General features: G+C 42.4%; 1 protein-coding gene and 1 pseudogene across 1 annotated transcript in view; both read left to right on the forward strand.

The window, feature by feature from the left end:
• Positions 1-25,845, forward strand: part of wdr91 (WD repeat domain 91) — a 142,080-nt gene that overhangs the window by 26,086 nt on the left and 90,149 nt on the right. The window contains exons 2-6 of the mRNA XM_056281348.1: positions 7,231-7,367; positions 14,189-14,368; positions 15,835-16,041; positions 16,631-16,714; positions 17,904-18,019. Of these exons, the coding sequence (XP_056137323.1) occupies positions 7,245-7,367; positions 14,189-14,368; positions 15,835-16,041; positions 16,631-16,714; positions 17,904-18,019 (710 nt within the window). The 5' untranslated portion in view covers positions 7,231-7,244. The remainder of the gene's footprint in view (positions 1-7,230; positions 7,368-14,188; positions 14,369-15,834; positions 16,042-16,630; positions 16,715-17,903; positions 18,020-25,845) is intronic.
• On the forward strand, positions 23,646-24,460 carry LOC130113897 (replication protein A 32 kDa subunit-like; annotated as a pseudogene).

Here is a 25,845-nt window from a genome sequence, read left to right on the forward strand (position 1 = left end):
CTTGTGCATCCTCAGTGGCTAGTATCTATAGCGCTTTCCAATTTATATGTAGTCAAAGCACATTATACATATAGATCCACAGTGCTGCTTCTTTGGACAATTTTAAAAGAGTACTGAAAACCTTTTTACTAAGGCCTATGGTCTGTAGTCTTTTTATCTTTGTTTTAATCTTTTTTTTTCTTATCTAGTGTAAAGCATCCTTGGGTTCCTTGAAAGGCGCTATACAAAACTAAGTTGTTGTTGTTGTTATTGGACATCCGGACAGCAAGTCCGGATGAACAAGTACTAAAGTCCTGTGCTGATCTGCTAGCCCCTGTATTCACCATAGTATTCAGTCACACCCTGGCCCAGTCCGTAGTCCCCAGTTGTTTCAAGAGGTCCACTGTTACCAAAGAAAACCAACCTATTCGACCTCAACAACTACTGTTCTGTAGCTCTCACTTTTGTGGTCATGAACTGCTTTGAGAGGATTATTAAGGACTGCATCTGTTCCTCCCTTCCAAGTGCTTTGGACCCCCTACAGTTTGCTTACCACCCTAACCAATCCACCGAGGATATCATCTCCCATAATACTGCACACCACCCTATCCCACCTTGACAAGGAGGGGGGTAACTATGTGATAATGCTGTTCATTGACTACAGTTCAGCCATCAATACAATAGTTCTTCCCAGACTGGTAGACCCCGGGTGGTTAGGGTGGGTAGCTACTCTTCCACCTCTCTCCCTCAACACAGGAACCCCCCCCCCAATGTTGTGTCCTGAGTCCCCTGCTGTAATCACTGTACTCACATAATTGTTTGGCCACCAGTAACTCCAACACCATTGTTAAGTTTGCTGACATGGTTGTGGTGGGCCTTATCTCCTGCAACAATGAGATGGCCTACCCGGAAGAGGTGAAGGATCTGTCATTGTGGTGCCAGGCCACAGCCTCTCCCTAAAAATCAGCAAAACCAATGAGCTTGTTGCAGACTTCAGAAAGACACAGTGGAGGACCTACACCCCTCTCTCTATCAACAGGGTCCTAGTAGAGAGGGTGAGCAGCTTCTGATACCTCGGTGTTCACATCACTGAGGACCTAACATGGACACTTTGGTGAAAAAGGCGAGGCAGCGTCTTTATCACTTCAGGCAACTGAGGAAGTTCCGTGTCCCCACAGATCCAGTAAATCTTTTACTCTGGTGCCATTGAGAGCATCCTGGCAGGGTGCGTCATCTTCTGGTTTGGGAATTATACCTCTCAAGACTAAAAAGCCCTGCAGAGAGTGGTACAGTCGGCTGAGTGTACCACCAGAACTACACTCACCCCCTTATGGGATATAAACACCAGGCGGTACAGGACCAGGGCTAGAAGGATTTTTATGGATACCCATCATACCAATTACATGTAGAGGCCTGCCAAATATGGGGATAGGCTCCCGCATCCCTGCGACCCTGAGAGCAGGATAAGCGGTTCAGATAATGGATGGATGTATGGATGGATGGATATACGTATGTGAAATATATTTTCTAGTCTGCACGATTATGCATGATTCAATATGTGTAAAGCAAGTGGAGTAGTGCATTTGCCATAATTATTTGATTCTTTTGTGAGCTTCAATATCCTGCTTAGCTAAACCCGTGTAATTTCAGTGTAAGAGAGTGATGTACTCTAAGTCAATCAGAGACGACTTTGGGGGAGGTACCGGAACATGGCAGAGGAGATTGCTGAGTTATCGCTTCGTCGGTAGAAATTGAGTATAGAGTCGAAGCGAGTAATATTTTGTGGACTGAAATACTTCTAAGGATTTGTACAAGTACAGCTTCAAGTCCTGTGCATCTCGACGTTTCGTAACTCATTCTTCCCCACTTTGCCGTGGATGTTGGCTAGCCTACAGTCAATTAGCTTAACGTTAGCTAGTTTGCTTACCGTGTTATTTTTCTTAGCTAGCTTTATGAAAGTGTATAGTCTAACTATCAAGCGTGGACGTTCTGCCAGAACTGTCATGGGGACAGTCATCTGTAAACACCGGTCGTAGTTTTTGCAGGGAAACTGGAGACGAGAGGATTTCACGGAAGCAAATTAGCTAGTTATCACCGGACCTTCGTGATCAGCACGGACCTTGTGACATTCATCAACGCTACGCTGTTGCATCATCTACCTGCCCGCGGACCACTCGTGAATCGTTTGTGTGGTCGCGTGAGCAAGAGGAGACTATTCAAACACTGTCACCGTGTTCCTATTGGGAGTTTGTTCCATTGTTTTTTTTTTGGTTTTGTTTTTGGTGCACCAACGTATGGGCCCCATCGTTTAGAAATCCAAGCTCTTGGTAATATCGTTCACCATTGATCTGAGTTGAACTGTTTATTTTGAGACTTTTATTCAGGACTTTGTCTGATGTTAAAAATTCATTATTGGGTCAAGGTTATTTATTAAGGCGTTCACTTCATATATTTGATAGTTTTTCAATTCTGTATTCTAGTATTTGGTTTGCAATTATGTCCATATGTCCAAGATGGTAGTGCACTGGACGCAGCAGCTACTGCGGCTCCTTGTTCAGTGCTATGTTTTCGTTGTTATTCACACGTTAGTTTTAAGTTTATTTACAAGTGTAGGTCATGCTCTCTTCTGCAGCCGTCAGGAACTTTTAAACCTCAGAACGGATTACTCACTTCCCTCCACCCAGTGGCGCCCCCAAGGGGTGGCCAGGGGTGGCCATGGCCACCCTGATACTATCCCTGGCCCCCCCCCAGCCACGAGTCACATATGCAGAATATGCTTCTCATTATGCATAATATGCTTCTATCTGATATTTTCATTTTTCATTTTTGGACATATACAATATCACAATGAATCGTCTAACATGTTACAATATATACAGATACATAACACATTAAAACAGAATTGTTGTGGGACTCAGAATGTTAACTGTACCGGTATTAGTCTATGCACATCAGATATTTAGTAGCATTAACTGTAAAAAAAAAGAAACCAAAGTATTTCAGTATACGACTCCTTAACTCTCATATTGACAGTTTTCAACTAGCCTATTCAGTATACTACAACAGCGTAATAGAATTCCTGCAATTCAGTCATGGCTTTTGGTTTTGGTGTGCCACCCCAAGATTTTTAGTGGCCCCATTTGGCCACCCCTATGAAAAATTTCTGGGGGCGCCACTGCCACCATCACGGACAATTTCCCCATCGATCTTGTCCGCTCACCGGCCTCGCAGTGGAAACGCTGCCCCTGTCGGCAATGTAAACAAAAGAGGGGGAAACGAGGCGGGCTACATGCTAAGCTAATTAGCGCTCCCTTCAAAATTTCCCTCCCCAGCATCTTCATGGCTAATGTCCGATCGTTAGCTAACAAAATGGACGAGATAAGCCTCAGGCTGTCCTCTCAGAAAAAGCTGTAGAACTGCTGTCTGCTGATGTTTACAGAGACTTGGCTCAACAGCAATGTAGTCGACTCGGGCAACACAGCCTTCCGTGCCGACAGGACAGCGGACTCCGGCAAGATCCGGGGAGGAGATTTGAGTATGTATGTCAATAACTCTTGGTGCAACAATATAAAGATCGTTGAAAGGCATTGCTCTGCTGATCTCGAGCTCCTTATGATTCAGTGCAGGCCTTTTTACTTGCCCAGGGAGCTAACGGCCATTACCATTGCCGCTGTATACATCCCCCCCCCCACATGCTAATGCTAAGGTAGCACTTAAGCAGCTAGAATGTGCCATCAGCAGACAACAGACCAAACACCCGGACAATGCCTTTATCATAGGTGGTGATTTTAATCAGGCTAACCTCAGGGCTGTATTGCCCAAATTCCATCAGCATGTCTCCTGCCCCACTAGGGAACAAAACACCCTGGACCTTCTCTATACAAACATTAAGGACTCATACAAAGCTACTCCCTGCCCCCACCTGGGGCATTCTGACCACCTCTGTCTGTTCCTGGTCCCAGCCTACAAACCCCTAATAAAACGGGTCAAGCCAGCAATAAAGACAATCACCGTCTGGACAGAAGGAGCAGTCTCTGAACTCCAGGACTGTTTTGAAAACACAGACTGGAGTATTTTTGCACATTCAGCTACCCATGGCTCCCCTATAGACATTAATGAACAGACATCTGCCATACTAGCCTACATTATCTTTTGCACTGAGTGTGTCACAACAAAAAAATCAGTCCGCACCTTTCCAAACCAGAAACCCTGGATGACCAGTGAGGTCTGGCAGCTGCTGAAAGTCCGGGATGCAGCGTTCAAGTCAGGTAACTGTGAGGCCTACAGCGCAGCCAGATCCAACCTCAAAAAGGGCATCAGAACAGTCAAACATAAATATTCCCTACGAATAGAGGACCACTTTCACAATAACTCTGATCCCCGGCGAATGTGGCAAGGCATTCAGTCTATCACAGACTACAAAAGCTCTAATCGCGGTCCCACCGTCCATGATGCCTCCCTGCCAGACAAGCTAAATAATTTCTATGCCCACATCGACAAGGACAATACTGACCCAGCTACAAAAATCCCCAGCCACCCGGAAAACCAGGTGCTCACTCTATCGTTCGCAGAGGTCAGAGAATCACTGCGCAGAGTGAACACACGGAAGGCTGCCGGACCGGACGGCATGCTGGGTTGGGTCTACCGGGGATGTGCCGAACAGCTGGCTGAGGTCTTCACACCTGTATTTAACCTCTCACTGTCCCGATCTAAAGTCCCGGCATGCTTTAAGACCACCTCTATCATTCCTGTCTCCAAGAAACCAACATCCACATGTCTGAATGACTACCGACCCATAGCACTCACCCCATTGCCATGAAGTGCTTTGAAAGACTGGTTGTGGCTCACATCAAAAACATTATCCCCCCCACATTCGACCCACATCAGTTCACCTACCGTCCCAAAAGGTCTACTGAGGATGCCATTGCCACTGCCCTGCACGTTGCTCTGACCCACCTTGAACTTAACAACACATACATCCGGAAGCTGTTTATAGATTACAGCTCTGCCTTCAACACTATCATCCCCGCCAAACTAACTACCAAACTCCTCTCCCTTGGCCTCACCCCCTCTCTCTGTAACTGGATCCTGGACTTCCTGACCAACAGACCTCAGTCTGTTAGGTTAGGTGACCACACCTCCCCCACCCTGACCCTCAGCACAGGTGCCCCTCAAGGCTGTGTTCTGAGCCCCCTCCTTTTCTCCCTCTTTACCCACGACTGCCTGCTAACTCACCCTTCAAATGTTATAGTTAAGTTTGCAGATGACACCACAGTCATTGGCCGTATCACCAACAATGACGAGACGGCCTACAGAGACGAGATTGAGCACCTCACATCATGGTGTACAACCAACAAGCTTGTCCTTAATGTGCAGAAGACAAAGGAGCTGATTGTGGACTTCAGGAGGTCTAAAAGCTGCAGCCACTCCCCCATACACATCAATGGGGTGGAAGTGGAGCATGTTTCCAGCTTTAAATTTCTTGGAGTCCACATCAGCGAGGACCTTTCGTGGACATTAAACACCCAGGCCCTTGTGAAAAAGGCCCGACAACGCCTGCATTTCCTGAGGAGGCTGAGGAGCGCCCGTCTACCCCCCAAAATTCTCACCAACTTCTACCACTGCTCCATAGAGAGCATCCTGATCATCTGCATCTCAGTGTGGTACGGCAGCTGCACCTCAATAGACCAGAAAGCTCTGCAACGGGTCGTCAAGGAGGCCCAGCATATCACCGATACCAGGCGCCCGGCAATAAAAGACAATTATCACAAACGCTGCCTTCGAAGGGGTCTGAGCATCAGCAGAGATCCCACCCACCCCAACCATGGACTGTTCTCCCCCCTGCGCTCTGGGAGGCACTACAGGAGCCTCAGAGCCCGCACTACCAGGCTCAAAAACAGCTCTTTCCGCAAGCTGTTGCCCACCTGAACCTGGCTACTCACTGAATGTCTGTAGATATTTTTAAATATTTTGTACTCCAGCTTTTTTTTTTAACTTATTTTTAGCTTTTGATCTTCATGTGTGTATATCTTATATTGTGTTTGCTGTGTTTGTCTGTGTCTGTCTTGCACTGTTTGGTGAAGCCAAAGCCCTCATTTCATTTTTAACATGGGCCTGCACATTGTCTTTAATGACAATAAATTGAATTGAATTGAATTCCAGAGGGTTATTCCTTTTTGATAGTATGTTGATGTGATAACATAAGAGGGATTTGGTTGTTTGATATGCAAATACTATTCTGATACATATCGAGAGAAGGAAATATATAAGAACAACAATAGCCTACCAGAGAATGAATTTTATTTCTTTATTATTGTTGTCCTGAACGTTCTATTATTCCGAGGTTTATCATTTATATTCAGCCAACTCAACACCCTAACCGCTGAGAACTCAGGATCCTGTTTAAGGAAAACTGAAATAGTAACCATAGCTGTCAACAAGGGGTTAAATACAGACTGTTTCAGCCGCTGCAATCAGGCAGATGCCTGCACCAGACCGGCACAAGGTCAACACAGAGAGACACAGAAAGGGGTTCTTTTCCCTGGCCATAAGGACACTAAACACTAAATAACATAGCATTTGTAACTCACACTTTATGTACTGTACATAATAAGAACCTGTCACTACTGCCACTTTGCCTCTGACATTTTACACTTCACTCAAACAGACTGATTCCACACTTGTATTTGTATAGTAAGTGCAAATTGCACATAGATATTTATTGGGATACTTCTGTAATACGCCCCTGATTGTTAACTTATTTTCAAATTGTGTATTTCATTCTTATTTTATTGATATTCCACTTCTTTTGTTGCAGTTTTTGGAGTTCACCAAAAAAATCATTTCACTGCTCACTGTACTTGAACTTGAAGCATGTGACGAATAAACCTTTTGAATATTTTAATCTTGAATCTTTGAATCATATTGCTCCAGTGCTAACATTTCACCGTCCAGGACAGTGCGAGCATACAAGATGGTGTTACTGTCCAGCTTTGTGACGATGTTCACTAGTTTTAAATTTCAACAAATTTTGTTTGTAGATAGTAAAACAATAGTAGCAACAAATTTGTAAAATTAAAACTTAATCCTCTTTAACTGATTGTGAATGTCAGACTGTAAGGGAATAAATGGTGAACAATTTGAAAGGTTGTATAAAATTGCTATATCCATAGTATACTGGTTTACAACATTCCCTGTAACTCATCTGTCACTGTAAGACATTTAACATAAAACTTTCTCATCTTTTTGCAGCGTCAAAAGTCATCATGGGGTCAGCAGTAGAGAGGACTGATGAGCATGTCAGGGAGTACCTGATTTACCGCGGTTTTACTGGTGCTCTCAAACATCTTGATAACGAGATCAAGGCCGACAAGGAGAAGGGATTCAGGGTAAGTTTTTTTTTTGTCTCCCCTTTATCTTCCAATTTGGCATGGCCAATTCCCTATTCTCGTTAAGTTCTCACTGTTACATAACCCTTATGTTGGTTAGGGAGGGCATACATTTTTCTGGAGCATTTTGGATAAATGAAGTCAACCACCGCTTCTTTTAAGTTGTCAGCTGCAGGTTTCTCCACAGGAAATCAACATTAGTCCATCACACTGCTGAGTTACTTCCTTGTTCAACTTGCAGGCATGACAAGTTGAACTTACCTTAGGTAGTAGAATAATTACCTGGCCAGCGCAAGTCATAGCCTACATCAGGGGTTGGCAACCTATGGCATGCATGCTCACGGTGGCACGCGAGGCCATTAACACAGGCACACAGAGCAACTCAATAAAAAATGTTTTTTGATATATTTTTTCTGACAATTTTTTTTAATATAGAATATAGCTTAATGGTGAACCAAAAAAATCGATTTACAATGATACTGAAATAATTAATTAGTCTCAATTACACTTGTTTTTGACAGCAAGAGAGCACACACAAGTGATGTGACCCATCGTGCCCCTCCCCCTCCCTCTGATCTGCCCACAAGTGCACCAATACAGCGTTAGTGACAATGTAGCATAGCTAGCTAGCTTTCTGTTTTGCTTCATGTCAAGAACAAAAAGTAGGCAGTCTAATACTCGCCTCTTTCAGCTCTCATGGACAAATGAATTCAGATTTATTTCACAAAAGTACTGTGCTGTGTGCACTCTCTGCTGTGAAAATGTTGTGTCGAAATTCAAGTGTAAAACATCATTTTGAAACGAGGCAGCAGAAAAACATCAAAGATAAGGGTGATAAAGCTGCATCAATCCAGAGGGCAGCAGTCTAGTACGGGAAGCAAAGCAGCGTGTTTACAACCCGATGTGCCGCCCAAAAACAAGCTACAGAGGGCAGCAATAAAGTCGTATGGTGCATTGCTTAACACGGGAAGCCATTCTCCAATGGAAAGTATATAAAGAAGGCTTTCCTCAGCAGTTCGCAGTTCATATTTGATGGGTTACCAAACAAAGACATGGATCATCATCAGGATCAAAGAAATGTCTGTTTCTGTGAGAACTGTAGAGACGCACATTATGGACATGACTGAAAGAGTAAGGCAAACTCTTGCATTGAAAGATGTGTTAGTATTCAGCGTAGCTCTTGAGGAGAGTGTGGATGTAAATGACGTTCTACGTCTAGCATCCATCCATCCATCCATTAGCCAAGCCGCTTATCCCCGGGGTCGCGGGATGCTGGAGCCTATCCCAGCAGTCATTGGGGGCAGGCGGGGAGACACCCTGGACAGGCTGCCAGTCCATCCAGTGGTTACCAGATATTACGACAAATAAGGGTGGCACTGAAACGGTAAGATTGGATTGATTTTCTTTAGTGACCTACTAATTTTCATACATTTGCAAAATAGTAAAGTTTGTGTGTGTGTGTGTGTGTGTGTGTGTGTGTGTGTGTGTGTGTGTGTGTGTGTGTGTGTGTGTGTGTATGTATGTGTGTGTGTGTGTGTGTGGTGGGGGGGGTAAAGCGCAAATCCTTTGCCATGCAGTATCTAGATGGGGAGACAAGCAGTAGCAGTAAATAAATAAATGGAGAAGTCCTCATTATGAAAATAGACTGGCACTCGGCTCTTTTTTTTCTTTTCTTTTTTTACTTTACAAAGTCACACAGGACATCCAAATGGTTGCCGACCCATGTACTAGATAATGTGAAATAATGTACACAGTACTCACATATTAGGTTTTTTTATGTTGTTTAAAAGGGCAGATTGAAGACTCGTGTTCAGTTGCCCAATGAGACACCAGGGTCCGCCAAAGAGACAGACAGCAAAACGTTTTGATTAAGTCATTTTTTAGCTTGATTAGTAGGTAGATTCTTTAGCTTGAGAGCTGCATATTAAAAACTTTTTTTACATATTCCAAAAAAAATGTTCCTGTATCTGGTAGTTTTGGTGCACATTGCACTGTAGCCCTTACCAGAGGGTAGAGGTTCAAACAGACTGTCTTACACATGGGGGGGGGGGGCTGTGCTGGTTCTGCCCGCTGCAGTCTTTTCCTATCCTGTTTTGTTGCTGCTCCAAACCAGACTTTGATGGATGTGCACAGGACAGATTCTAGCCTGGGCAGTATCTGAATCAATTCAATGAGTCCTGTTTCAACAGTTCAGATTGCTCTCCGAGTGTATTATTCGTTCCCATATGCACAATGATTTGATTGATTTTCAAGTGTTCAGAAATCAGTTGCTGGATTTTTCCATTTATGTCAGAGACCAAAGCAGTAGAGAAACAATATGTTTTGATCATCTTGCCACTTATATATTTCTTATTGCGGAGTCTCTTACAATTCAAGGGCCCGGTTCCATTGTTTCCTCCAGTGAAGTCTTGTGATTTGGTCGTTTGTCTGAGCAAGTCTTTTTCAACTTTGATGAACGCTGTTCTTGTTCCTTCTTAGGACTGTGAATGGTGTTGGCCTCCATATCAAATTCAAGCAGGTTTAACAATGTCTCATACCTGTTCTTTGGGTTGTGACAACCCCGGGGTCAGCCCGGCTTCAGCACCATGGCCAGTGACCCAGCACAGCCCAGAAACGCACCTGGCCCTAATCGCGAGAGGGAGCCTGAGCGACACACCTGGCCCCAATCGGAGGCTGATGAGCCCCAGGATAAAAGGGAGCCAGAGACAGCCGCCCAGGGGGGAGAGAGAAAGCTAGAGTTGTGTTGGCTGCCCAGCATAGGAGCCAACGAAGACGGGAGTCAGCCGGCTCAGACGAGGAGCAGTACTCGTGTTGAACGTTTTTCTCATGTCTTTTGAATAAATGCCCACAGCGGGCTCAGCCTGCCGACGGTCTCTGTTTCGTTGTTGGGTCGGGTGCTAAGTTCCCCCGTGGTTGTCACAGGGTGTAAATTCAGTGACTGTGGCTTATGTTTAGCTCTTTTAGTTGGCCCAGTGTCAGGTGTAGAGGTAGTATGAGCTGCTCCCTTGCACTTGTGTGACAGCACAACTTTCCAGTTTTCTTTGGGCTTAGCACCCACTTTTTTAAAGTATCTCTCCATTGGTGCTGGTGGTCGAGTTTTGGAAAACGTAGTGTCATCCAGAGCCAAAGATACTCCTGCATTTGGGGCAGCTCTGAGTAGCTCACTGACAGGAGATGCAGTCATAGGCAGTTTGTAAGCAAGTTTTTGGGGTTTTTTTCCCAGTGCAAATAATTTGCATTCCAGCACAGCAATCTTCCGCAGTAGTCTGAGACAAGCTGTGATTCTTGATGGGTCCAGAGTCATCATATGATCCATTGGTTGTCATATCAATTACTTGCTGTACTGAGCAATGGTAGAAAACATCTAGCATGAGTGGTGAAAGATAATTAAAAGTGAAGTTCATGAAATGAAGTTCATGAAATAATTTCAGTCAATATACTGAGCCTTCTGTAGGCTCAGGGTACTTGTGAAATAGTGAAATAGTATTGTGAAAATGTGTGTGTGTGTGTGAATGAATGAGTTGTTGAAGCGCTTTGAGTGGCTGTTGCAGTTAGAAAAGCGCTAGATAAAATGCAACTTGATTGATTGATTGACCGACCGATAGATCTACTACTACTACTGTCGGCTGCTCCCGTTAGGGGTCGCCACAGCGGATTGATCATCCGTTTCCATTTCTTCCTGTCTTCTGCATCTTCCTCTTTCACACCAGCCACCTGCATGTCTTCCCTCACCACACCCATAAACCTCCTCTTTGGCCTTCCTCTTTTCCTCTTCCCTGGCAGCTCCATATTCAGCATCCTTCTCCCAATATACCCAACATCTCTCCGCCACACATGTCTAAACCCTCTCAATCTTGCCTCTCTTGCTTTGTCTCCAAACCGTCCAACCTCAGCTGTCCCTCTAATATAATCATTCCTAATCCTGTCCTTCTCCATCACTCCCAATGCAAATCTTACCGTCTTCAACTCTGCCACCTCCAGCTTCGTCTCCTGTCTTTTCGTCTCCTGTCTTTTCGTCAGTGCCACTGTCTCCAAACCATATAACATAGTTGGTCTCGCAACCATCTTGTAAACCTTCCCTTTAACTCTTGCTGGTACCCCTCTGTCAAAAATCATTTCTGACACTCTTCTCCACACACTCCACCCTACCTACACGCTCTTCTTCACCTCTTTTCTGCACTTCCCATTACTTTGGACAGTTGACCCCAAGTATTTAAACTCATACGCCTTTGTCACCTCTACTGCTTGCATCCTCACCATTCCACTGTCCTCCCTCTCATTCACGCATATGTATTCTGACTTGCTCCTACTGACTTTCATTCCTCTTCTGTCCAGTGCATACCTCCACCTCTCCAGGCTCTCCTCAACCTGCACCGTACTCTCGCTACAGATCACGACATCATCCGCAAACATCATAGTCCACGGAGACTCATGCCTGATCTTGTCTGTCAACCTGTCTATCACCACTGCAAACAAGAAAGGGCTCAGAGCCGATCCTTGATGTAATTCCACCTCCACCTTGAACCCATCTATCATTCCAACCGCACACCTCACCATTGTCACACTGCCCTCATACGTATCCTGCACCACTCCTACATACTTCTCTACAACTCCCAACTTCCTCATACAATACCACACCTCCTCTCTCGGCACCCTGTCATATGCTTTCTCTAAATCCACAAAGACACAATGTAACTCCTTCTGGCCTTCTCTATACTTCTCCATCAACATTCTCAAAGCAAACATCACATCTGTGGTGTTTTTTCATGGCATGAAACCATACTGCTGCTCGCTAATCGTCACCTCTCCTCTTAACCTAGCTTCTATTACTCTTCATCCTCTTCATAGCTTCCCTCACTTCCTCTTTGCTAATCCACTGTACTTCCTGATTCACTGCCCCCACATCATCCAACCTTCTCTCTCTCTCTCATTTTCCTCATTCCTCAGCCCCTCAAAGTACTCCTTCCTCCTTCTCAACACACTCTCCTCACTTGTCAGCACATTTCCATCTCTATCCTTGATCGCCTTAACCTACTGCACATCCTTCCCAGCTCGGTCCCTCTGTCTAGCCAATCGATACAAGTCCTTTTCTCTTTCCTTAGTGTCTAACCTCTCATACAACTCACCATATGCCTTTGCCACCTCTCTCTTCGCTTTATGCTGCATCTCCTTGTACTCCTGTCTACTTTTTTCATCTCTCTGACTATCCCACTTCTTTGCCAACCTCTTCCTCTGTATAATTTGCTGTACTTCCTAATTCCACCAACAAGTCTCTTTGTCTTCCTTCCTCTGTCCTGATGACACACCAAGTACCTTCTTAGCTGTCTCCCTCACTATTTCTGCAGTGCTTGCCCAGCCATCCGGTAACTCTTCACTACCACTGAGTGCCTGTCTTAACTCCTCCCTGAACTCCACACAACAGTCTTCCTCCGTTAGCTTCCACCATTTGATCTTCGGCTCTGCCTTCACTCTCTTCTTCTTCTTGGTCTCCAAAGACATCCTACAGACCACCATCCGATGCTGCCTAGCTACATTCTCCCCTGTCGCCACCTTGCAGTCTCCAATCCCATTCAGATCATGCCTTCTACATAAGATATAGTCCACCTGTGTGCACCTTACTCAACTCTTGTATGTCACCCTGTGTTCCTCCCTCTTCTTGAAATATGTATTCACCACAGCCATTTCCATCCTTTTCGCAAAATCCACCACCATCTGTCCTTCCACATTTCTCTCCTTGACACCATACCTACCCATCACCTCCTCATCACCTCTGTTCCCTTCACCAACATGCTCATTGAAGTCCGCTCCATTCACCACTCTCTCCTCCTTGGGTACACTTTCCACCACTTCATCCAACTCACTCCAGAATTCTTCTCTCTCTTCAATCTCACACCCAACTTGCGGGGCGTATGTGCTGATAACATTCATCGATGCACCTTCGATTTCCAGCTTCATACTCATCATCTGTCTAACACTCTCTTTACCTCCAGCATTCTTGACATACTCTTCCTTCAGAATGGCCCCTACCCCATTTCTCCTCCCATTCGCACCATGGTAGAAAAGTTTGAACCCACCTCCGATGCTCCTGGCTTAACTTCCCTTCCACCTGATCTCTTGCACATAGTATACCTACCTTTCTTCTTTTCATCATATCAGCCAGCTCTCTCTTTTTACCAGTCATAGTGCCAACATTCAAAGTTCCAACTCTCACCTCCACACTCCTACCTTTCCTTGTGTCTCGTTGCCTCTGGACATGCCTTCCCCCTCTCCTTCGCCCAACAGTAGCATAGTTTCCACTGGCACCTTGCTGGTTAACAGTACCGGTGGCAGTCGTTGGTAACCTGGGCCTCGACTAATCCATATGGAAATCTTATTTATGATCCGCATATTTGATTTGGCAAAGATTTTACACCAGATGCCCTTTCTGACGCAACCCTCCACATTTATCCGGGCTTGTTACCAGTAGTAACAATGCACTGGCTTGTGCATCCTCAGTGGCTGGGTTTGACTGATTGATAGATTAAAAAGTTGAAAAAAATGTCAGTAATCACGACTTGGATGTTATCGCAAGGATCCGGTTTTTCACAGGCACCACTGTTTAGAGTTTAGGTATCAAAGCAGTAAAATATTCGAAAATATTGCTAGAAACTAGAGCTAAGTAGCGAGCAAAGTGTTAAAGCATCTGCACATTCGCAAGACAGAAGCAAAAAATAAGGGCCATTTTGATTCTGAAAGTCAGTCTGTCATTTAATAGTTGTCAGTTCATTCAAAATGTTTTGAGTCTTTCTGTCCTTTTAATTTGTCTTTCTTTCTACCCTTAGGTCGATAAAATCATTGACCAGTTACTCCAGTTTGTCCAAACCTTTGAATTGTCTGGGTTGAAGGATTACTGGGGCTATCTAGACAGACGTCTTTTCTGCCGGCTAGAAGACATTTACCGGTCTACCGTCAACAAGCTGCGAACCAGTCTCTACCGTTACTATGTTGTTAATTCTATTCAGGTAAGAATGAAGTATTACATTCAGCATGGCCAAACGTAAGAAAACCCCTTCTAATTTCATGGATTTGGCTATTTCAGCCACACCCATTGCTAACAGGTGCATAAAATCAGGCATACAGCCATATAATCTCCATAGACAGACACAGGCAGTAGAAGGGGTTATACTGAAGAGCTCAGTGACTTTCAATGATGCACTATCATAGGATGCTGCCTTTCCAACAAGTCAGATTGTAAAATTTCTGCCCAGTTAGAGCTGCACTGCTCACTCATATTGAATTTAGCCATCAGAATAAAGTAGTTACCACAAAGTTTCCATAGTATGCTTTTATTGTGGCAACTGCTTTCCTCTGAGTAGTCTGAAACTACCTGCTGTGAAGTGTGTGAAACTAATTGAACTGAAATATTTCAGTCTGAAAAGGGTTACAAAGCCGCTCCTAAGGCTCCGAGACTTCACCGAACCACATTGAGAACCATTATCCCCAATGTAAAAGACTTTGAATGGGTGAATCTTCCCAGGAGTTGCCTGCCTTACAAAATGTCTCCAAGGGCACAGCGATAACTAATCCAGGAACTCACAAAACATCCCAGAATGACATCTGCAGGCGTCTCTAGCTGATACTATATATATATATATATATATATATATATATATAATTCAGTGAGTCAAGTAAATTCTTTATGAGACAGTACAACCTGTTTCATGCCATAAGCAATCAATGATAATGTGAATGATGAGTGAAGGATGATTGCTTATGGCATGAAACAGGCTTGTACTGTCTAAAAGAATTCACTTGACTCACTGGATTATTTTGCTCCTTATTTGTTGAGCACTTTCCCTACCGTTGAGTATTTCTTTTAACAAAGTTTATATATATATATATATATATATATATATATATATATATATATATAAAATCCAGTGAGTCAAGTAAATTCTTTATGTGACAGTACAAGCCTGTTTCAAGCCATAAGCAATCATCAGCTGTCAAAGAAATATATATACAGCCCTTCCCCATTGGACGTTGTGCACGTGATGTGCATTACGAGGCAATAAATGGTATGTTCTTTCCCGAGTAGCTTTATTGACAGCTGATGATTGCTTATGGCATGAAACAGGCTTGTACTGTCTCATAAAGAATTGACTTGACTCAATGGATTATATATATATATATATATACACCACTGCCTTCTTCAATTCTTCTGATCTCTCCTTACTTCTCCACTTACCTCCTCTGCTACCCCTCTCACCCTCCTCTTTTCCTCACCTCCTGTTTTCCTCTCCTCCTTCTCTCCTCTCGTCCCCTTTTCTCTTATCACATATCTCCTCCTTTGTTTACCAATTTCAGCCACCATTCTCTTCTCTCAAATCACTTCCTGTCTTCTTTCGCTTTTTTTTCCTTCTTCTGCTCTTTTACTTACTCGTTTACTTACTTCTCTCCTCTCTTATACTCTTAATCTCTTTTCCAGAAAGGAAATTTAGACAAAACCCAAGAGTTTTTTCAGAAACAAGCCTCGGAGTTGCAGGGCCAAAGTGAGTGGCGTGACTGGTTCATCCTTCCTTTTATTCCCGCCCCAGAGCAGAACCCTGCCTTCTCAGCATACTTTTCCCGCCAATGGGCTGACACCTTCCTGGTTTCCCTCCACAACTTCCTGTCTGTCCTTTTCCAGTGCATGCATATCCTTTCATTTGAAGCAAGTTGGAGATCATTTCTTTTTATTTAAACTTGTTTCGATGAGTGTTGTTCTAGAATGATAAAGAAATAATTGAATAATAGAACAAGCTTCAATTCCTGAGGTCAATAACACTGCATAAAACAATAACATTTGAGATATTTAGCTAACACTCTTTTCCAGAATTACTTATAGTTGACCAACAGTTGAATATTCTTCACTTGGACAATCACAGATCTTTCAGCCAATAGTAAGTTCATTTGAATCCCAGCCATTTTACTGATGCTCTTATCTCAACATTAGAAAAATTTTGTTGGAATGGGCAGCTTCTATTGTTCAATAGAAGAACACGGTGGTTGTACTGAGCAGCAACCAGTGGCCCAACTGTAGAATATTGTGCTTATACTTACAGAAGACTGCGAAGCTCTGAATGTCACAACAGTAAAAGACTATGTAAATACCTGTAACTACTTGAATATAAAGCAGAATAGAGTTAGAATAAAGCTTGGTGCTCTGCCAGCCGTCACCAGAGAAATAAAAGATTTAAGAGACTATCCATTCACAAATGTTTTGGCTCCTTAACTTCAGTCCACCCCAGCCAGCCTTACTCAGCTTTGATGCCGAGGTCCAAAAGACAACTGTCTTGACGGAAGAGAATGAACAACTGCAACAAATGGTAGGTAATTCTAAACTCCAAACTTTATATTTTAATAAAGTCCCCGAAAATTACAATATACCTGTGGAAAGACTGAATGCAAATTAAAATGATCACATAACTCAGATTAATCTCAACGAAGTTTTAGATGCAAGATGCTGGGTTGGCTAGCAGTAGGCACTTAGTTTGGCCGTTCCAAGATTTGACTGGATTTTTGAGCACATCGTTGTGCGCAGAATCGTGAGAACCAGTTTAAGTGTGGGGGGGTTTTCCCAATTCATATTCGCTGCTGTCCGAGTCACTTTCCACCATTTTGTCTGCAGAAGTTGATTAAAGGTTACACACTTGCTTCAAAGCCCCTTTAGGCAAATTTGTAATTTGTGATGTTGGGCTATACAAATAAAATTGACTTCACTTGACTTCCTGTACTGAGGAGCAACACTAATGCATTGCTCTTCCAGCACACTGAATGGCGTCTCCTACTGGCATTACAACTGCCATACAAAAACACAAATGATGAAACATACCTGAAACTTTTTTTTTATAGGCTCTCAATATTACAAGCTACCTACCCATGCAATTCAATTCAATTCAATTTATTGTCATTAAAAACAATGTGCAGGCGCATGTTAAAAATGAAATGAGGGCTGTAGCTTCACCAAACAGTGCAAGACAGACACAGACAAACACAGCAAACACAATATAAGATATACACACATGAAGACCAAAAGCTAAAAATAAGTTTAAAAAAAAAAAAAAAAAAAAAAAAAGAGCTTGAGTACAAAATATTTAAAAATATCTACAGACATTCAGTGGGTAGCCAGATTCAGGTGGGCAACAGCTTGTGGAAAGAAGCTGTTTTTGAGCCTGGTAGTGCGGGCTCTGAGGCTCCTGTAGTGCCTCCCAGAGCACAGGGGGGAGAACAGTCCATGGTTGGGGTGGGTGGGATCTCTGCTGATGCTCAGACCCCTTCGAAGGTAGCGTTTGTGATAAATGCATGCATTTAAGGTACATTTTCTATCCTTTCAAGTCATCGTCTATCCTTTTAAGATGTAATATTATTCAGTTTAACTTGAGGCCATCCACCATCTTTGAGTTTGATATTACTTTTATGAAATAAAGGGTGAAGATCTACTTTTTTGACATAAAGCTTTTGCTTTCAGTTGGTTTCCTACGTTAATTTAAACTACACTACATTCCTTTTCCCCAGCTTTTTGCTCTCCAGGGAGAGTCTAGAGGGCAGAACCAGGAAGCTACTGGAGGGATCATCCACCACAAACTGCCGGCTTATGTACAGAACATGGACCGCCTTGGGGACACTGAGCTGTGAGACCAGAACTTTCCACTAAATTATTCCAAAGTAGAATTAGATTCAGATAGACAAACTGCCAAGGCCTGACTATGGCTGTGGCCTTTGTCTAGCTAACTCAGTATATCAGCATAGTAAATGATAGATTAGAGCAGGGTGTTAAAAACTGGAACAGCCAAGACTGATTCTAAAATCTTTTTTGGTTAGCAAAATACATTTCCCTATGACCGGAATTTTTAAATTGCTGAGTTGCTCACATGGGCACACTAGCCTTAACTTAAATTCTAAATAGGAAAAAGAAATAAGAAAAACAGAACAAAAGATTAGAACTAAGAAATTCACAGCAGAAAAAGTCTTCTCGACTAGGGAGCATTTGAACATAAGAAAATTACACTGGTAAAAGAACATATTTACTGGAATATGTTCATTTGGAACATATTGTCCTGAGTTGGTGGTTTTAATAAGGGTAAGATTAGACTAATATTACTAATACTAACCATATATAGGTGGTTTTAATTAGGGTAAAATTAGACTACTATAACTAATACTAATCATACAGCCCAGAATTATACTACCTATACAGCTGTAAAATTGAGTATAACATTTCCTCCTGTTCAAGTGCAAGAGCCATGTGATTGCTTTCAAAATAATGTTGATTATGGAAGTTTATAATAGACTATAGTTAAATGAAAATGCAGTCCCGTTATTGCATTTTGATTTATGCATGGACTATTTGTGAAAAAGTTTTTAATTCAGTCGCAGTAATGCTAATTGTATTTGAATTTTCATGTTTAGAATGCACATTTATAAATATGACAATATATGAAAATGTTAACGAAATAGCCATTTGACGATTCATTTTAAAGAGATGTCCTGCATTAAGATTGACAGTATTCGAATTTGAAAATTCAAATGCAATGATTATTGCATTTGATCCATGCATCATCGAGTTCATAAATAACCTTTCAATTCAATAATACTACTGCGTTTGCATTTTTATGCTTGCCCGCCTCAATGGTTGACAAAATTCAAGTTCATTTGAATGTATTGTGTATCTCTTTCATCGTTGAAAGGGTGAAACAGTGCCGCTCTTTCTAATTGCATTTATGCCAAATTAAAATGATCTACAGATCCGCTGATCATAATCTGAAATCAATCACTCTTGGTGATGAGTAAGTGAGGGGATTACACCATGTGCACATATCAAAATATTTGGAAAAGTTTACTGGTATCTATGCATCCACATTTTCTCATCCACAAAGGTTCTTTTTTTAAATAACTGGCTATCCTAGCCATTCTTTGGCGTTATCTCTGATGTTGTCATGATATCCTTAAGAGGATGGTATTATTATTATTACATTGTGTCATTTTGATGTTCTGAGAGGATTTCTTACAGGTTTTTGCCAGTTATGGCAGGGGGGCAAACTGTTTTCCACAAGCTGTTCATACTGTTCTAAAGTTTCATTGTTTTGATTGTGACTCAACAGTGAAATGCTTAAATTATCACGTTCGAGGGCTACTCCCTGTTGGCTTAAGCATGCAAGCTTTTAAATATATCATATGGTGAGTTGCTTTTTGAGTAGAAATTACCGGAGAATTGAAGATGATGCAGAGGAATTGGGTGGATAGGAAAGGTGAACAGCTGAGGGCTTTTAGAAGGTAGGGCCTGGGGTTCAATATGAGCTAATTGTAATATTTATAGTTTTCTACATATTTTATAGAAATTATGTCTGCACATTATATATAAATTGTATGTTCCCCACATACATTTTTAATGTATTTGCACCTAAGAAAACTGCCAAATCTATTGTGGTCAGCACTAAAAAGCACACTGGTTAGCATTTAGAGACGATAATTTATTGTTGATGAGTAAGTTATTAACTATACTGTTATAACGTTTTGTGCTATGGGCTGAGTTTGGTTTTGCCAAATAAACAATGCACTTGATGAATTGGAGTTTTCTCTTCTCTGCAATCCTTTTTTCCTTATTACAGATGTATTAGTTTGAATACAGTTTAAATGTTACCAGGGACTTGTGGTTTACCAAAATTGACTATTGTCTGTAGACTAAAAGAGATTACAGCACTAACGTACTATGGTGGTGCCATACATGCTTCCAACCCAGTACTTCACTAACTGATTTCACTGATTAGTCCTTTTCTGTCCAGCTAAATGAGTGTTAATCATAGACCTTCCTCAGGCATCGATGCCGTAAAATCTATGACCAAAACATTGCATTAAATAAGTAGTAATACATAACTAGTTTTGAGCCTTATTTGCAGTGTGCGGATATCCTCTTTTGTTCTATTTATTCTGGGGAGTTTTTTATTCTGCACCTGAACCCTCATTGGACTGTACACACGAATACCCCTTTCCTCTTTTTACATTTGAGATCGTTGTCCATTCTTGTGACATTCAATTTTGATGCTTGACTGAAAGGTTTCCTTAGAACTTAATTTTGGTGGTTCCCTGAAGTACGATCAGGTTTCACGAAACCTTTTTAATTGGTGTGTGTAAATTCATTTCAGTCATCCAAGTAATATTCTAAAAACAAGTATGAAATGGGCATCAAACGGGTCTTTTTCAATCTGGCTTACTTCCAAAATATAATTGGTGCCATAGATTGCACCTGTGTGCATTAGAGTGCCGTCTGCCGACACCTCCTGGTGAATTTTTTTTTCTGCCTGTTTGACGTCATTTCACACATGAGAAATGGTTTTGTGGGTTTTCGGCTGTGATATGACATTTCTGAGGCAGGGCAGTTATGTTAATACAGAAATAAGGTCAAGTGAACGCACTTCCAGTAGATGAATGATTGGTAATCATCAATGTAGGGAGTGCATGCAATAGAAACCTCATGCCTGTGAACATCTAATGAATATAGTGGCACCTGTCAATTTGTAAAATTATACCAGGAAACTTCAACATACAATTTTGAACATAAAAGCCCCATTGTGTGTGAAATTCAGCATCGATCTCAACCAGTTAACCAGCACATTCAAGTACAGCCCTCCCTTGGTCTCACAGTGTAATAGATTCATAATACCAGTGTGACCCAAAAAATAGTAGTATTTACTTAAGGGCAGTCAGTCTTTTGCAGCTGCTTGCATCTCTAATACAGTTTTTCTGCCTATCTGCCACTCTACCTTTTTACCTTTCTCATCTTCTCCATGTCTGTCTGTCTAGACACTTTGACCCATTGGACACCAAGTTGAAATCATGGGTTTCACTACGATAGCCTTTGGTCTGAAAGGTTCCCTAGCTTAAAATCCTAGGAAATTATTCCTGGGCATAACAGCAATCTCCCTAGGCATTTTGCACAGCATTTTTCTGGAACCTTGTCCTTCACAGAATCCCAGAAATAGCACATTCAAAGTTTTCCTGTCTGAGGTGATTGTTAAACATACAACCAATTAGAAAATGTATATCCGCATTCTGATGAAAATAAATTTGAATATGTTACATTCTTGCAGCCAAATATCGATTTTCTGCCGCATGCCACCTGCAATTTGGAGCTGATGTAATAACAGCAAAACAAGCAACTGTGTATTGTGCAAATAAGGAAACTAATGGAAAAAAGCTACACATTGGATTAATCTAGTCCACCTGCCATGTTCAAACTTTGAGTTGACAAGGCGGTGAGGTTACAGACGTAATCATAGGATAGGAGGAGATCTACATTGCAAAAAAGCCATGGATTTATTTATTTATTTTGCGGACCTGAAAAGTGACTATCCAGGAAAAGCTGGAATCAACTTTGTGGTCCAAAAGATCTTTTTAAGGATCCCAACCCCCTCAAGGCAGTGGTGTGATGTGCATAGGATCTATCAAAGAAAGTTGAATCAGTTCATCTGGATACGTTTATTGACATACATTTCATTACTCAACTAAGAGACCTCTTCAATCTCAATTGACTGCAGGTATCCCCACTCTTATAAACAATACAGTGGCATAACAACTGAAACCAACGATTGGTTTCATATGCAAATTGATGTAACCATTATCTAGTTAAAATGGCCATGTGTACTATTCACAGAGGACTGGGGATTAAGTTGCAATCACAACAGTAAGATGGCGACAGATGTACTCTTACCACCCCCCCCCCCCTTGGTTCAGGGATGGTCATTCCCTCTTCACATCGATGGCCTCTTTGACTCCTCGTTCAAACCAGCATTCCTCCCTATCAAGGATGTGCACATCCTCATCCTTGAAAGACTGGCCACTGGCCTGTAGATGGGTATAGACTGCGGAGTCCTGGCCTGACATGTTAGCTCTTCTGTGTTGTGCCATCCTCTTGGCCAGCGTCTGTTTAGTCACACTCCCTCTGTTTGTGTTGTAATCCGAACTTCTCTGTTCTTTGTATTGGAAACTGGTCCAGCCATGCTTGCATGTTAGTGCTTGTGAGGTAGCTAGCATTAGCAGGATAGCTAGCAAGCTAATAATTACATGGATTTAGGCCATTTGGCAGATCGAAGAAATAGCTCCTTACCAAGCTGAATATCTTGCTAATGTTAATAAAATAACTATATTGTAAAAATCAATATTCCAACCAAACAAAATAATAGCCAAGAATGCAAAGGGAGCGGGGGAAGGGGGAGGAACGTGAAGGGAGGTGGGAGGTTTGTTTTGGTTTGGTCTGAGATGCTGGTGCTGATTATCTTACATAGTACCTCTAAGCTAGGCTAAAATCAATTAAAAATATAACAGGGAGCCAGTGTAGGGAGGCAAGCACGGAAGTGACTTGCTTAAAACTACCTGACAGACAACCAACATTAGTACCAAAAGGGCTGATGGAATTTGGGGAACCGAACAGGTTGACCGCAGACATCATTAAATTTAAGAACATTTTTGAACATCCAAGATTTAACATCAGAGAGGTACGTTGTGAGATTTGCTGCAGCACTAGGATCTGTGGGTTTTAGTGGCATGTATAATTGAGTGTCATCAGTATAAAAATGGTAAAACACATCTTGATTTTGAATGACCTGGTCAAGGGACAGCATGTTTAAAGAAAACAAAGGGGCCAAGAACTGAGCCTTAAGGGACACCACAACTCGAACTAAGCCATAGAGGAAGTAGTTACCCTGAACAACAGAAAAAGTTCTGTTGATGAGGTAAAAGTGTAAATAAACTAAGAGTCGAGTCTTTGATGCCAACCCAAGTCTCTAATCAATGTAAGGAGGATGCTGTGATCGACTGTGTCAAAGGCAGCAGTTAAGTCTAAAACAGGGATGGGCAACTCTGATGATAGAGAGGGCCACAAAAAATGTATCCTCACTACCAGAGGGCCAGATTGTGACCGTGTACTTCCACCAGTGGGCTACTGTAACCCCATCACTCAATTAACCAATTATAGCTACTAATTTAATGAAAAGAATAAACTATATATCAGTAATCAAAGTTTATTATACCAACATTTCTATTTAATGAGCTTAACACAGAAACAAAATGTCCAAATTCATGAATGATATACAATTATTTCATTGCAGTGGGATCTCAAAAATCATCATTCAATAATGGTACACAATGATAAGCGCAGGATCAGACCAGGAAAAAGTCCTCCTACGTGTGTGTAAACATCTTTCTCCAATCAGTTCAACAGTTCAAACATTATTATAGTCAATTCAGCAAGCTTCTGTAAACATGTGGAATCAGGGAGGATACAGTGAAGCAAGCACAATTAGATACAACCAGTCCCCAGGAGGCTTTGCATCACCTTCATTATCCCAGGGAGGAGAAAAGAAAGGGAGAACACGTGCCACACAACTTATCCCATGCACAGAGTGTCTCAGCTGATGTCTGCTGCCCAGACTGATGAGGCTTTCAGGGTCGAAGTTTGCCAGGTTACTTTTGTGGGTGTTATCAGGAGCACAGACAAATCCATGACTAACATCCAATGCAAAGTTGATGACATGACTTGCGCTTCTATGGATGTTAAGCAGTGGGTGGACACAGAGGATCCCAGTGTGGACAGCACTGTCGTACCCCCAGGCACATATGTCAAAGTCTCTGGCAACCTTTGCTCCTTTCAGAATCATTGGTCTGTGATGGCATACTGACACACTATCAGGCCACTGGAGGACAGGAATGAAATCACCACACATGCTTGAAGTGGTGCAAGCACACATGCAACTCAGCAAACCACAGACTGTGACAGGTGGTGGAGGAGAAATTAACTCTAGCATCATGCCCATGTCACAGCCTGGTATGGGAAACATGGGAGGAGTAGGTGAGGGATACTCTGGTGCAAATGACATGGTTTACAATGGGCCAAGTCCAAATCAGAATCAGGTTCTGAGGTTGATAAGAAGTTGTCCAGATGCCCAGGGAATCGGCATTCAAAATCTTAAACAGCAACTTAGTGCCACGAGTCTTGCTGTCATCAAGCAAGCGGTGGAGTCCTAAGCAATGGACACATTTTTTCTACCATCGATGAGGAACACTTCAACAGCCAGTGATGACTAGTCTAGGTCTCTTCCAGTTCCCGCTGATAGCACTTATACACCAGTAAGTTACACATGGGCGACCTCAACCAGATCAAATGGTCATTACCAGAGTGATATGTTTTACACAGGACCAGCAATCCTTCTGTGTCATTTCCACCCAGAAGGTCTTGGTTGTTTGTTTAATGGCACATTACAGCGCCATTGTGACTGTTGTGTTTCAAACATTATTATAGTAAATTTATTATAGTCAATTCAACAAGCTACTGTAAACGTGGAATCAGGGAGGATACAGTGACGCAAGCACGACTGGATACAACCAGTCCCCAGGAGGCTTTGCATCACCTTCATTATCTCAGGGAGGAGAAAAGAAAGGGCGAACATGTGCCACACAACTTATCCCATGCAGTTTCTCAGCTGATGTCTGCTGCCCAGACTGATGGGGTTTTCAGGGTTGAAGAGGTCTGCGTTTCCCAGGTTACTTTTGTGGGTGTTATCAGGAGCACAAACAAATCCATGACTAACATCCAATACAAGGTTGATGACATGACTTGCGCTCCTATGGACGTTAAGCAGTGTTTTACACAGGACCAGCACCCCTTCTGTGTCATTTCCACCCAGAAGGTTGTGGTTGTTTGTTTAATGGCACATTACAGGGGGATTTGTGACTGTTGTGTTTCAAACATCCTGTTTTACAGTGGTTGCCTCTGCTATCAAGTCCCCATTACTTTGCTGTGAGAAACTCCATCAGTTGATGCCATAATTTCATCTTCCTCTCTTCACTGAAACAAATTTTGTTATTTTAAAACGTTCATTAATAATAATAATAAATCAAACTTATATAGCGCTTTTCTAACACTCAAAGTCGCTTTACAATAAATGGCGGTGAAACAAGACAACAGATAAACATAACAGACATACGGGGTGGATGGGAAGGGGGGGATATGAGAAGGAGAAGCGGCAGCCACACACGACGCCAGCAGTACTCTCCGACTTAAACAGATACAAAAGGGCAAGAAAAACAAAAAACAAAAGCATGTAGATGTTGATTTTCTGTAGGGGTTTACTCGCGTAGCCTATTCCGTTCCCGAGGTATCCACTAGGCAGTGGCACCATTTAACTCATAGCTGGGGGGTAGTTTGTAGGCATCAGGGAATATCCACGCACCGGTGGGCCTGCACACCGCACGTCTAGGGGCCAGACCTCCTCCGAGTCCCTTGTCCTTCAGCCAGGGTGCTGTTGGAGAGGCTATGTACTGGCAGGGAGATACTTACATGCTCAGCTCTTTAAATTATTATTAAAAAGTTCCTGGATAAAAAAAAAAAAAAAAGACTTCCAGTTTGTGGGAACATGTGACAGAAAGCATAACCTCAGGCTCTCCCACTAATTTCTTTCAGTTC

Source organism: Lampris incognitus, chromosome 6, assembly GCF_029633865.1.
Source record: "Lampris incognitus isolate fLamInc1 chromosome 6, fLamInc1.hap2, whole genome shotgun sequence".
Taxonomy (NCBI): Eukaryota; Metazoa; Chordata; class Actinopteri; order Lampriformes; family Lampridae; genus Lampris; species Lampris incognitus.